Here is a 13,451-nt window from a genome sequence, read left to right on the forward strand (position 1 = left end):
ACCCAGTCCTTGTTCGGATCCCGATACCCACCAGGTGATACCACGGCTTAGAGACCCAGTCCTTGTTCGGATCCCGATACCCACCAGGTGATACCACGGCTTAGAGACCCAGTCCTTGTTCGGATCCCGATACCCACTCGGTGATACCACGACTTAGAGACCCAGTCCTTGTTCGGATCCCGATACGCACTCGGTGATACCACGGCTTAGAGACCCAGTCCTTGTTCTGATCCCGATACCCACTAGGCGATACCACGGTTTAGAGACCCAGTCCTTGTTCGGATCCCAATACCCACTCGGCGATACCACGGCTTCGAGACCCAGACCTTGTTCGGATCCCGATACCCACCAGGCGATACCACGGCTTAGAGACCCAGTCCTCGTTCGGATCCCGATACCCACCAGGCGATACCACGGCTTAGAGACCCAGTCCTCGTTCGGATCCCGATACCCACTCGGCGATACCACGGCTTAGAGACCCAGTCCTTGTTCGGATCCCGATACCCACCAGGCGATACCACGGCTTAGAGACCCAGTCCTTGTTCGGATCCCGATACCCACTCGGCGATACCACGGCTTAGAGACCCAGTCCTTGTTCGGATCCCGATACCCACCAGGCGATACCACGGCTTAGAGACCCAGTATTTGCATATACAGGCACATGTTGAGTATTAGTAAGAACACAACCAGACAGATATATATCTATATAGTCCAGACTCCACAGTCCAACTGAATTCTTCAGGTTATCACAACTACACTGCGCCGTGCCCGGCAGAGCCCGACGTCTCGGAAACCTCTCCCCCAGCGGCTGAAAGGCAAGTGACCCCACAGCTTTTTACAAGAAGTGTTGTTCAGTGACTTTAATTAAATAGTGGAACACGTTTATTGTTGTCACATGTACAGGGATACAAAAAAATGCTTTTGCTCAGACAGATCATTCCAAACCAGGTACGAAAAAGTCAAAACAGAATGCAGTATATAGTGTCACAGTTACAAATAAAGTACAGAGCAGGTAGACAAAAAAGTTCAAGGTCCTTTATAAGGTAGATAGGGAAATTATGATTTTGTATTTTAGAGTTTGAAACGTCCATTTGATAGTCTAACAGTGGGCTAGAAGTCATCTTTCAGCCTGGTGCTATGTGCTCTCAAACTTTTTACTTTTTGTTCAATGGGAGGGGTGAGAAGAGAGAATGACCAAGGTGGGGAGGGGTTTCAATATTTATGTCGGCTACCATCCTGAAGCATCAGGAAGTTGGTACCCATTATTTAACAGAGGCTTCAACCCTTTTGTTTATCTGAGTAGATGTTTTATGTAAATGTTGGGCAGCTTTCAGATTCCCAAAATCATAACCGTTAAGCAAATTTGTGAATATTTTGGCTTGGGATTTTATCAGAAGTCTGTTGAAAAAGTTTGTTTTTCAATAATTGTTATTTCACCATAAACCACGTAAAGAATTAAAATCATGAAATCAACACAAGCTCAATATACATGTAAAACATTTGAGTTTACAAGTTAGCTTAAAATGTTCAAGATGTTGATTCCCAACTAAATAAATTGACCTGGTAGGAAAAGTTACTTCTATTTAGATAGCTTGTAACATTTGAGGAAAATACAATTTGTCTCTAAGGCCAGAAATACAGCTTAGATTACCAGATTGCAAAAAAAAATGCAGCAAGTAAATTGTCAAAAATAAAACCAGTTCAGGAGAAGAAAGGCCCCTGTCTTCCCTTGCTGTTTCAAATAACAATATCTTCAGCCCTTGTACAATGTAGAGCAACAGAATGAAGCTGGTATGACTCTGTTATGTATTCTGATGGAATGTGAGTCATCATTTGTGAGCTGCAGTTAGTGCAATCACTTTACAGTGCCAGCGATCACTGATCACAGTTCGATGCCTGCCACAGTCTCTAAGGAATTTGTACATTAGTTCTATGATCGCGAGTATTCGCACCAGTTGCTCCGGTTTCCTCCCACATTCCAAAGACATACAGTTAGGGTTAGGGTTCGTGAGTGGGCATGCTATGTTGGTGCCGGAAATGTGCCACACTTGTGGGCTGCCCCCAGCACTATCCTCGGTCTGTGTCAGTCAGTGATGCAAAATGTACATGTGACAAATAAAGCTAATCTTTTTTTCCCCTGCTTTTTCTTGGCCTTAGTGTGTCCTACTTACAGACATGGGTTTCTCAGCTGAAGAAAAGTGTGCTGATCAATAAATGTTCAACATTTTCTTTCCCACAGGACAGTCAATAGTTTGGGTATACTGACAGGAGCCCAAATATTTTCCCTTAATAAAGAAGAACTGAAGGCAGTGTGTGGAGAGGAAGGTGCTCGTGTGTACAGTCTAATCCAAGTACAAAAGGCTGAACTTGATGTAAGAAACTATACAACACTTGCCACTAATTTAATTTGCTTATATTATTTTTTAACTCAGCAGAAGATGCACAACACTGAATTTTCTTCTGTCTTTATACCTGCTCAATACTTAGAAGGCAGGATTTGGACCTGCCGATATTTCTAACAACTTTTGTAGTTTTAAAGATTTCAGATAAAACTTCATTGATTTTGCAGACTTTGTATGTTGGTATCCCATTCTGAATTTCACTGCCTACCTCCTTGAAACTACTGAAAATCTCTAACCTGAGGCTACACTCTGTAAGGTCCTCCCTCTAATGCTCAAGTCTCACTGCCCTGACGTCCTGCATTGAAATGTGGCGTGGAAGTGCAGCCAGAGTTGGCCAAGATTGCGCTACTAACAGCCAAGACTGAAAGTAATAAGTCTCAGCTCCAACCCTTGCTCTGGAAAGAGAGAGTAAAAAGCAAGGAGGAAGAGAGGGAAAGCAATGGGAAGAAGGAAGAGGAAGGGGGACTGTTGGGAGAGAAAGGTAGGGGAGAGGTCAGGGGAAGGAAAAGAATGAAGGGAAGAGAAGTTGGGTAAAGAAAAGAAAGAATGGGAGCAGGAAAGGGACAAGAGATGGGAAAAAGAGAAGGGGAAATTTAAAAGAAAGATGAGTTGAAGATGTAAAGAAGTGGGAGAGTATATAAAGAGCAGAGAGTGTAGAAAATGGAAGAAGAAAGAGAGAAGGTGGATGGATGAGAAGTGGAGTGGAAGGGAGAGAGATTAGAAACAAGTAAAAAACAGATAAAGATGCAAATGGAAGGGCCCAACTAGGCCACAGCACTCTGAAACAGAGTCAGTCCTCTAACTGGGCTTAGTTGGATTCATTATAAATATCCAAATAGAAACATAGAAAATAGGTGCAGGAGTAGGCCATTTGGCCCTTCGAGCCTGCACCGCCATTCAGTATGATCATGGCTGATCATCCAACTCAGAACCCTGTACCTGCTTTCTCTCCATACCCCGATCCCTTTAGCCACAAGGGCCATATCTAACTCCCTCTTAAATATAGCCAATAAACCGGCCTCAACTGTTTCCTGTGGCAGAGAATTCCACAGATTCACCACTCTCTGTGTGAAGAAGTTTTTCCTCATCTCGGTCCTAAAAGGCTTCCCCTTTATCCTTAAACTGTGACCCCTCGTTCTGGACTTCCCCAACATCGGATACAATCTTCCTGCATCTAGCCTGTCCAATCCATTTAGAATTTTGTACGTTTCAATAAGATCCCCCCTCAATCTTCTAAATTCCAGTGAGTATAACCCTTTTTCTTTTTACAATATTTTTATTCAGAAGAAAAAAAAACAAGATTTACATAGATACATCTCAACATAACTTGTGCACATTCATATATTGTAATAAAATTGATCAAAATGTTATAGCATAACACATAAAGGTATACCACTCTGTATTCAAAAATTTGAAGATAAATCATACATCATAAAAGAAATTTTTCATATAAAAAAAAGTCAATCCCCTACCAACTACCAAAGAAAAAAGCTGATGGATGACAATGGATAATTAGGAAAAAAAAGACATATTCACTTAAGAAGAGAAGATAAAAATATACATAAAAGTCTGTGCACTTTAAACTTTATAAATTGGAAAAGTAATTTAGGAAAGGTCCCCAAATATCATAAAAAGATTGTTTCGAATTTAAGACTAAGCAGCGGATCTTTTCTAAATTTAAATAAGACATAATATCACGAAGCCATTGAAGATGTGTAGGAGGGGTAGACTCCTTCCATTTAAGCAAGATTGCTCTTCTTGCTAAAAAAGAGGTAAAAACTAAAACCTGTAGGTTAGGAGTATTTGAAGTTATATCTTTATTTGCAATTAATACCAAACAAGACAGTAAGGGGATTTGGGTCAAATTGGACCCTAAAAAGTTGTGAGAAGGTATGAAATACTTCCCGCCAAAACTTTTCAATTGTAGGGCAAAACCAAAACATATGAATTAAAGAGGCATCAGCAGAGTTGCATTTATTACAAAGTGGTGAAACATTCAGGTAAAAACTGGACAGCTTCTGTTTAGAAATGTAAGCTCTATGAACCACTTTAAATTGTAGAAGAGAATGACAAGCACAGTAAGATGATTTATTAACCCGTTAAAGAATTTTATTCCATCTATCATCAGAAATCTGACAATTTAAGTCATCCTCCCAAGCTTTTTTTATTTTACCTAAAAATCTTTTTTATTTTATCTAAAAGTGAGTATGAACCTAGTCGTTGCAGTCTTTCTTCATATGAAAGGCCTGCCGTCCCAGGAATCAATCTGGTGAACCTGCTTTGTACTCCCTCTATGGCAAGAATATCTTTCCTCAGATTAGGGGACCAAAACTGCACACAATACTCTAGGTGCGGTCTCACCAAGGCCTTGTACAATTGCAGTAGAACCTCCCTGCTCCTGTACTCAAATCCTTTTGCTATGAATGCCAACATACCATTTGCCTTTTTCATCACCTGCTGTACCTGCATGCCCACCTTCAATGACTGGTGTACAATGACACCCAGGTCTCGTTGCACCTCCCCTTTTCCTAATCGGCCACCGTTCAGATAATAATCTCTGTTTTTCTGTTCTTGCAACCAAAGTGGATAACCTCACATTTATCCACATTAAACTGCATCTGCCATGAATTTGCCCACTCACCTAACCTATCCAAGTCACCCTGCATCCTCTTAGCATCCTCCTCACAGCTAACACCGCCGCCCAGCTTCGTGTCATCTGCAAACTTGGAGATGCTGCATTTAATTCCCTCGTCTAAGTCATTAATATATATTGTAAACAACTGGGGTCCCAGCACTGAGCCTTGCGGTACCCCACTAGTCACTGCCTGCCATTCTGAAAAGGTCCTGTTTACTCCCACTCTTTGCTTCCTGTCTGCCAGCCAAATCTCTATCCACATCAATACCATATCCCCAATACTATGTGCTTTAAGTTTGCACACTAATCTCCTGTGTGGGACCTTGTCAAAAAACTTTTGAAAATCTAAATATACCACATCCACTGGCTCTCCCCTATCCACTCTACTAGTTACATCTTCAAAAAATTCTATAAGATTCGTCAGACATGATTTTCCTTTCACAAATCCATGCTGACTTTGTCCGATGATTTCACCTCTTTCCAAATATTGACTTGGAGCAGTACTTGATCTCTCTGTTGCTTAGCTTCTGCTTGTTCTTTGTTTCTGCTCTCCATTCCTCATCTCCATTCCCCTCACCTCTGTTCCTCATCTTTTTTATTTCCCTAACCACTTCTCTCCTCAAACCCCTTCTTCTGCCTCTCACTTCCCCTTCCTCAACTGTCTATCCCCTTATACTCTCATTAGTCAATCATTCCCAACATTCCCAAAGACAATTATCTTCAATTTGTTGCACCATTTACAAAATATTAGAATTCATACAGTATACTCATATATACTGATGCAATGAAAACTATAATTACCACACATTAAATAACAATTAAGATATTAAATATATTATAGTATAATTGATGGTCTAATGTTAAGAATGTTGATGCAGGTTGAGTACCCCTTACCTGAAATTCCAAAATCCACAAAGCATCTGAAATCCAAAATTTTTTGAATGCTGACATGGTGTCATAAATGGAAAATTCCACAAGGCACTGGGAAGGTTCCCAGGCAACACGCAGGTTTCTGTACGCCAGAGTCAGTTCTGAGAAGTGACCTCACATATATTGAGCAAAAGTTAATAAAAATAGAAAAACACCGCATAAGGTGAAAAACTAAGATCTCAATCACGTATTGAAAGAGTGGATTTGTCAGTGTCAGAGTGAAAATATGCTATTTAATAGTATACTTATCATGAAACAAGCAAAGATCTATCTCGATGAACTGAAAATTTAAGGTAAATGTTTAATGCACAAAAATGATAAAAATAATATACACAACCAACCCCCTCCCATTGTAGTTGCTGTGGAACGGGTGGTTGTTTGAAATCGATGGTGGGTATGAAACCAACTGCAGCACTAGAACCCAATTATGTGGTCAGGAGCGGTCATTCAACTCTGACCATCTGTGGAGGACCCAGCTCCATTAAGTCAGACTGTGCTCCAACTGCAGACTGTTCACTTTGTGAGCTTCTCACCAGCTGTACCTAAGCTGCAAATGTAACGTAAATAGATTTCATGTTTAAACTTGGGTTCCATCCCCAAGGCAACTCATTATATAGATGCAAATATTCCAAAATCTGAAAAAATCTGAAATCTGAAACACTTCTGGCACCAAGCATTTCAGATGAGGGGTGTTGAACCTGTAATACTTGATTATGTTGTTACGTTACTTGATGATCCTGTTCCAGCAGTTAATGGAACTTATTTTTTGTAGATCTCTATTATCAAACTGCGCAAAGTTCTGTAATTTTCTGCCATATACTTCAAGTCATTAATTTTTCTTTATTGTTCTATGGCAAAACTTTATGACATATATGTTATATGTGAATACTACTTTGCCATTTATGTATTACTTATATATATTTTTGTAATTTAAAGTAATTTTATATCTTTGCACTGTACTGCTGCCACAATTCAACAGATTTCACATAATCTCAGTCAGTGATAATAAATCTGAATCTGATATCTTTTTAATCATAACATGCTTCTTAAGGATTGGAAACAATCCTTAACTTGAAAGTCCTTACATACATATATGTATATAGAGCAGAGAGAGAGAGAGAGAGACTTGGGAGCGACTGTGTGGGTCAAACAGCCATTGTCGGGAAAGAGGTATTGTTGACATTTCGTATTGAGACCCTGATTTGAGAATTGAGGCCTGATGTGAGGTCATGGCCTGAAATGGCAACTGCTTGCTTCCTCCCACAGATGCTGCACGAGCATCTGAATTCCTCCTGCAGTTTGCTTATTGTTCCAGGTTCCAGCATCTGCAATCGGGCATGGAGAATATGGGTAATCATAGCTGGCAACATCTCATGAGAACATAAAAGTGAAGTTTACATTTTGCAATCTAAATAATCGATATTGTGCAATATTAATTAATGATAGAAAGGTACAGTTCAAAAGCAGGCCCTTCGGCCCATTGAGCCACGTTGGCTTTCAACCACTCATTTACACTCATCATACATTAATCTCATTCTCCTTGCATCTTATCAACTCTCCAGATTCTACCATTGTCTTACACACTAGGAGCAAGTTTCAGTGGCCTTTTAGTGTAAAGCCATCAATTTCCCACCACAACTTTATCCTGTTCTGTTTCCTAACTGAAATAAATACTTAATCCCATAAGTAGACAAGGTAGTTGTGCCTATCAAAAAGATATGTTTATTTTCAACTTTGTTTTATTCCACAACTGTTGTCAAGAGGGGTATGTTTTTCTAAACAGTTTCCATTTATCCCAGAGCTGTCCTAAAGGTCCAAACAACACCTGAAAGGTTTCCAAGGGCTTGTCATGTAGCAGTACATAATCATTAGGAAAACTTCACACAATCATTTTATTGTAAAGAAAGTCATAAAGTTGATATCATCTTACATTCTAATTCACAGAAGCATCGCGGTGATACAGAGCTGGAAGAAATTATGAAACGAAGACAAGAACGGATTGATTCCAATAGCTAGAATTTTGCAACCATTTGTTTAACAATTGGACAGTAAAGCAAACAATGTATGACTAGAGAAGGGTCGGTCTCTTCTAGAGAATTAATAATAAGCTCTAATCATTTTGTGACTTTTACTCCTGTTATTTCTAAAGTAAATTAATATTCAGAATTTGCATGGCTTTCAGGCAGTTATATTGTTGGCATAAAGTATTAATATGCATTCTATATGAATATCAAAATTTCCTTTCTCCCTATGTATGTGCATATGTGGCTATTGTAATATTTGTGGACCAATGTTGCCAAAACCTGAAGCCAAGAGAACACAGAATAGATGTAATTTGCAGAGTAATTGTGAAACAATAAAATTATAACCCTACAGATGGCTGCTGTACTTGCAGATACACCTGAGATCTCCACTGGGCACCAGTGATGCTGACTGTGTTCTTGCTACACTTATCTTGTGATAAGGTGACTGCAAGCCTGGGTCATTCCACTCCTTGGATACTGTCTGCATGTGATGTTCTTCCTGGGTTCTCCCCCAGCTGCCCAGGCTTCCTCCTATATCCCAAACGCATGCTGGCTGGCAGATTAACCGTCTGTTGTAACTTGCCCTAGGATGGGTACAGTAGGAGAATCAGAAGGGAGTTGATGGGAATGTTAGGAAGAATAACTTACATAGAAATAATATGAGGGACTGGGACTGATGGAAATCTTCTGAGGCCTGTGTGGACTCACGGAGCAAAATCGCCTCTTCAAAAAAAATAATAATGGTATAGTTTTGGACAGAATTATTTAATTGTGCAGACAACCCAGATAAAATAGAGATGGAATACCATATAATGATTACAATTCTGTCTGTTATAACACTAACAATTATTTCTAGTTATTATGTTATTAATGTGATTTTCCTAAACTGATGCACAAGTTTTTCTCCATTTGAAGATAACACTAAAACAAATGTGTTAAAGTAAGCTTTCATTCACTTACATAAACAACAATAAACATATTGTATAGTTGTTCTTTTCAGGATTTAAAAACTATTGTTGATAATTGTAAGTCTTCTCATAATCATGAGGCCTCTACACATTACTTACTTGCAGGACTGTCTGTATGTCTATGTATGACAGATACCCATGAAGTCACAAACCAAACTCAGTTGCTCATATACCCACAAAATATGAATTCAAGGCTGATATTGAACAGGCATTATTTATTGACATCAGTCCAAAATCCAGCCAACATTCTGATACTTGCTGAAGATGTAAAGCCAACATATCCAAGAGGCATCAACAAAAGCATTAACAATGGACCCACAGCTAACAGCTGCTATTTACAATTATGCAAGACTGATAATGGAAAGATGTTCAAACTTGCAATTCAAGATCCAAATTCAACCATCGTGAAATTGGCATCACTCATCCATTCAGTTAGAACTTTAAAAGATTTGTGGTGTTCCTGTTTCCCAATCTTAAACGGATTTTGAAAAGTTTGGTGCTCGGTTTCACGGTTTCCCGTATGGCTTTGGTCTGGCTTCTGGAAGGCTCCTCTCATTCTCTTTGAGTCTACCCCCATAACCTTGGCACATAACCATCAGAAGCTCTTGCCCAAGCTCAGCCAGCTTCAGAGGCCTGCCTAGACCCAAAAGAAGCAATGATCTGGGATGGCTGACTGTGGAGAATGGGGAAACATGCTCTTAGAGGTCATGCTAGGATATTATTTGGTGGTTCCGTGATGAGGATGCACATGCCAGACATCCCCTCTAAAGGCATGGAGTAGATAACATGCAAGGATCTGTTGGTGGTCATTGTTTCAATCTCTGGAGCTGTGCTGGGAAAACTTGCTGAAGAGTATGATGGTATGTACTCATGGCTGCGTTGAATTACTGCCATGCTAACCCCTACTCACGTTGTTACACTTATCAAAGTCATCTTGTCACTGCAACCAAGTGCTGCTGTGGACTACAGACATCAGTAGTGTTATGAAACACCGTGTTACCTACCACGACATCCTTGAGACCAACAACACACACAAAATGCTGGTGGAACACAGCAGGCCAGGCAGCATTTATAGGGAGAAGCGCTGTCGACGTTTCAGGCCGAGACCCATTTTGTGTGTGCTGTTGTTTGAATTTACAGCATCTGCAGATTTCCTCATGTTTGATCCTTGAGACCAAGGTGGTTTCTTCTTAGGGCTTCTGCACTCAATTGATTTTTCTTGCCAGAATGAGTCATTGGTGAAATTACAAAGGGAGCTTGGTCCTGAGCAAGAACTGCAGGTGGCTCACTGGCAAAGTCACATTGGAAGCATTCCAACATGAGGATGTTAAATAATGGCTAATTCTCGCTCTCTGCCTGTGGAACAAAAACACACCTGATCTGTTAACCATGCCCAAAAAAGCTTGGTTTCTAACATTGTCTGTGTTCAGTGCTGAGTAGTCTGCAGCTGTAAATTTGTTGGATAAACTGACATTAATGAAGTTTACCCTGCCAAGGAACAGAAATTTGGATGTCTGCCCTATTATCAAATGACGTATATCCTGTCCAACTTCACACCCAGTGGCCCATGTTTATTTTTAATCTAATCAGAGCCGGATATTAAGAAATATTCTTTGACCTGCTTTCTATGAATGCAACTCCCCAAAGGCTACTTTCCTATTGTGTGCTTATGTGGCTAAATCTTCCACTTACAAATATGAGAGGTGTAGTGGTGTCACAACGATCAGTAACAGTCAACAATTATCAATAATAGCAACAGATTTCAGTAATAACATTAATTTATTGTAAGTGTGAAATCTCATAATTAAACCTCTAAATATCTGCATGTTACATGCATTGAGCTTTGTCAGAATCCTGCACAGAATGTTCCCTAAGGCAATGACATTTCAGTTTTCGAATAATGGAAAATTATCTCCTCTAATTATCGCTGCACACAAGATCTCAAATTCATGCAGGACTCTGCACAGAGGCTGCATATTGAAGTGAGATAGTTATGTTGCCAGAACAACATTTCTGCATGAGCTATCTGTCAGTCCCTGTAAAATAGACAACCTGCAGTAACCCTTAAGAGAAATAGCTCAAGAAATCTATTTTAAACTGGGCAATAGATGTTTATTTTTATGCACAAAGACATTTTCCACGTGATTTTCTGGTCTGTTGTGTATAGGATCCATTATGCATTACAATATTAAGACTAGCTCATATCTAATGTCAAAATTCCGTTGCTTAATCTTCTGGCATTTTATGTGTTGTAACAAAGTGCATCACTTGACATGCAAGCTCTATGAAAATGTATTGTGCATTGTATAAAAACTCTGTGTCAGGGAAAGTTTAAAAAGTAAGCTTTGTAAAAGATGAACTGTTGAATTTTTTTCTGGTAAATTATGGAAGTCAGAAGAATTACTGCGTGGTTAGAGAAGCATATTTTTGATTCTGGGTATGTTTTTTTAAGTAGTGCTGATTTATAGAACATTCTAGTCATTTTATGAGAATATCTCTTTATTGTAACATGAATAAACGTTTAAAAATTTTAAAATCATGTCTTCTTTTAAATGAATATTTTGGCTGTGGTGATATAAACAAATGGACATAGTTGTCTTTGTAAGTTTGGTTTATGCATTACTTCAACCATGACAACAAAAAACAAGCATTCTTAAAAGTATACACATTTCATCAGTTTCCAGAAGTTCTTTTCCTAGTATTTTGCTTTCCTTGAGATTTCTAGGAGCTGATTGTTCTATAGCTCACATTTTGAGCATATATTTCCCTCTCTGTCTTTTTTTTTAAATCTTGGAATACCTTCTGTAGACAAAATAGCTGCCATTAGTTGATGCCTATCTACATCATCCATTTTCTCATGGTCTCGAGGCATTACTTTCATTCAGTCCATCCTCCCACTTTCATGCAACTTACTTGGTGCCTTTTTTAAAAACTAAGATGGTACCGCTGTGTCTCTCTTCAATGGAGCCGTGAAGCATAGGCACAAGGCCTTTGACCCACTGAATCTATCCTGACATTCAAGCACACGTGCTCAGTAATTCCATGCCAATACTCCCACTCAGTTGCACAGTAAGGACAAGTTACAATGGCCAATTAGTGTATCAACCTGCAGATGAGAGGAACCTGGAGCAGCTGGGGAAACTCCTCACAGACAGCTCTGGACACTGGGTTTGAAGGTGGCTGGCTGGAGATTGAAAACCAGTGTGCAGCATATTCTGTTGAGATTTCCACTACCTTCTGCTTTTATTTTAAATAAAGGAGAAAATAGAGGACAGAGAAAGGAAATGGGGGTCCAAGTGATACAATGACGGGAGTCCTTTCAAACACAGCTCTCCACTGCTGTCTAACACATGGCAAGCATTTATCATCCATCAGTCTTATTCTCACCAGCCTATATTGATTCCAGGTTCCAAATATTTTCAATTTAATAGACTCATCTCTGCATTGAGAAACCTCCATGATCTTGCTCCTCCTCTTTCTGTAGCTCCCTCTATCATACAGGAGTCTCCTAAAAACCCAAGTATTTAACCTAGTTTTTGATCATCCATTCAGATACACTCCTTTCATGTGGCATTATACTTATGTGAAACTCCTTGATGTTTAATCACATTAAGTATAAATATTAGCATGCAACAGCAATTCGGTTTGCTGTTAAACCAAATTAACTTTTGGCCTCCTCAAAGGTTTCCAGTTAATTTTAATTTGATACGTTATATGACCAGACTGAGGTTTGTTTTTTCAGGAAATTTAGATTTAAAAGATAATGATATCTTCCGCACACACCGGAAATATTCGGAAATCGTTTAAATTAGCAAATATGTCAAATCCTTACTATCGGAATGTTTCTATTTTATATAATAGAAAATTCAATTGAATCTTTAGCAGGAGAATGATCAAAATGCGGAACTAGCTGCAACAGGGAGTTACACCAATTACATGAATGCAAGAGCAGTCTGGACAAGCATAAAGGTTGATTTCGAACAGCAAAAAGGCTCGTGGAGCATAAACACTGACAATGGATTAGTCAGGCTGTACAGTCTATTTCTCTGCCGGCAAACTAATTCAGAACATCACTGCTCCCTGCTTCAAGACAGTGACTTTGATCATGTTTTTTTTTCCCCCGTAGAAAACAACTGTAGATGTTGAAATGGTGAAAATTCTAATATTTGTGAAGAGGGAAATAAATTAATGAATCAGATAATAGAATGATCCAACTACAAATGTTGTGTGACCTACTTATTCCAATGATAGACAAAGTGATTAATCCCAATGGCTATATTAATATAATTGCTAGGTCATTGTGATTCCCGTAAAATTTCCTGAGGCTGATTGGATACCTTTCCATCAGCGCCGGCGTTGATTGGAAAATCAACAATACCTTTGCATTGGCCAACCGTGTCATCAGACGTCCCTAGACGTCTTTTCATTGGTTACGATGCTGGAACAATTCCCACTGTCCCCACTCATTGGTTGTCATATCGCCATCGTGCGT

General features: G+C 39.4%; 1 protein-coding gene across 5 annotated transcripts in view; it reads left to right on the forward strand.

The window, feature by feature from the left end:
• Positions 1–11,498, forward strand: part of eps8l2 (EPS8 like 2) — a 199,907-nt gene extending 188,409 nt beyond the window's left edge. For all 5 annotated transcript variants that reach the window (XM_059975679.1, XM_059975683.1, XM_059975681.1 and 2 more), the window contains 2 exons: positions 2,240–2,372; positions 7,912–11,498. In XM_059975679.1, the coding sequence (XP_059831662.1) occupies positions 2,240–2,372; positions 7,912–7,983 (205 nt within the window). In that variant the 3' untranslated portion in view covers positions 7,984–11,498. The remainder of the gene's footprint in view (positions 1–2,239; positions 2,373–7,911) is intronic.
• The last annotated feature ends 1,953 nt before the right edge of the window (positions 11,499–13,451 follow it).

This window comes from Hypanus sabinus, chromosome 7, assembly GCF_030144855.1.
Source record: "Hypanus sabinus isolate sHypSab1 chromosome 7, sHypSab1.hap1, whole genome shotgun sequence".
Taxonomy (NCBI): domain Eukaryota; kingdom Metazoa; phylum Chordata; class Chondrichthyes; order Myliobatiformes; family Dasyatidae; genus Hypanus; species Hypanus sabinus.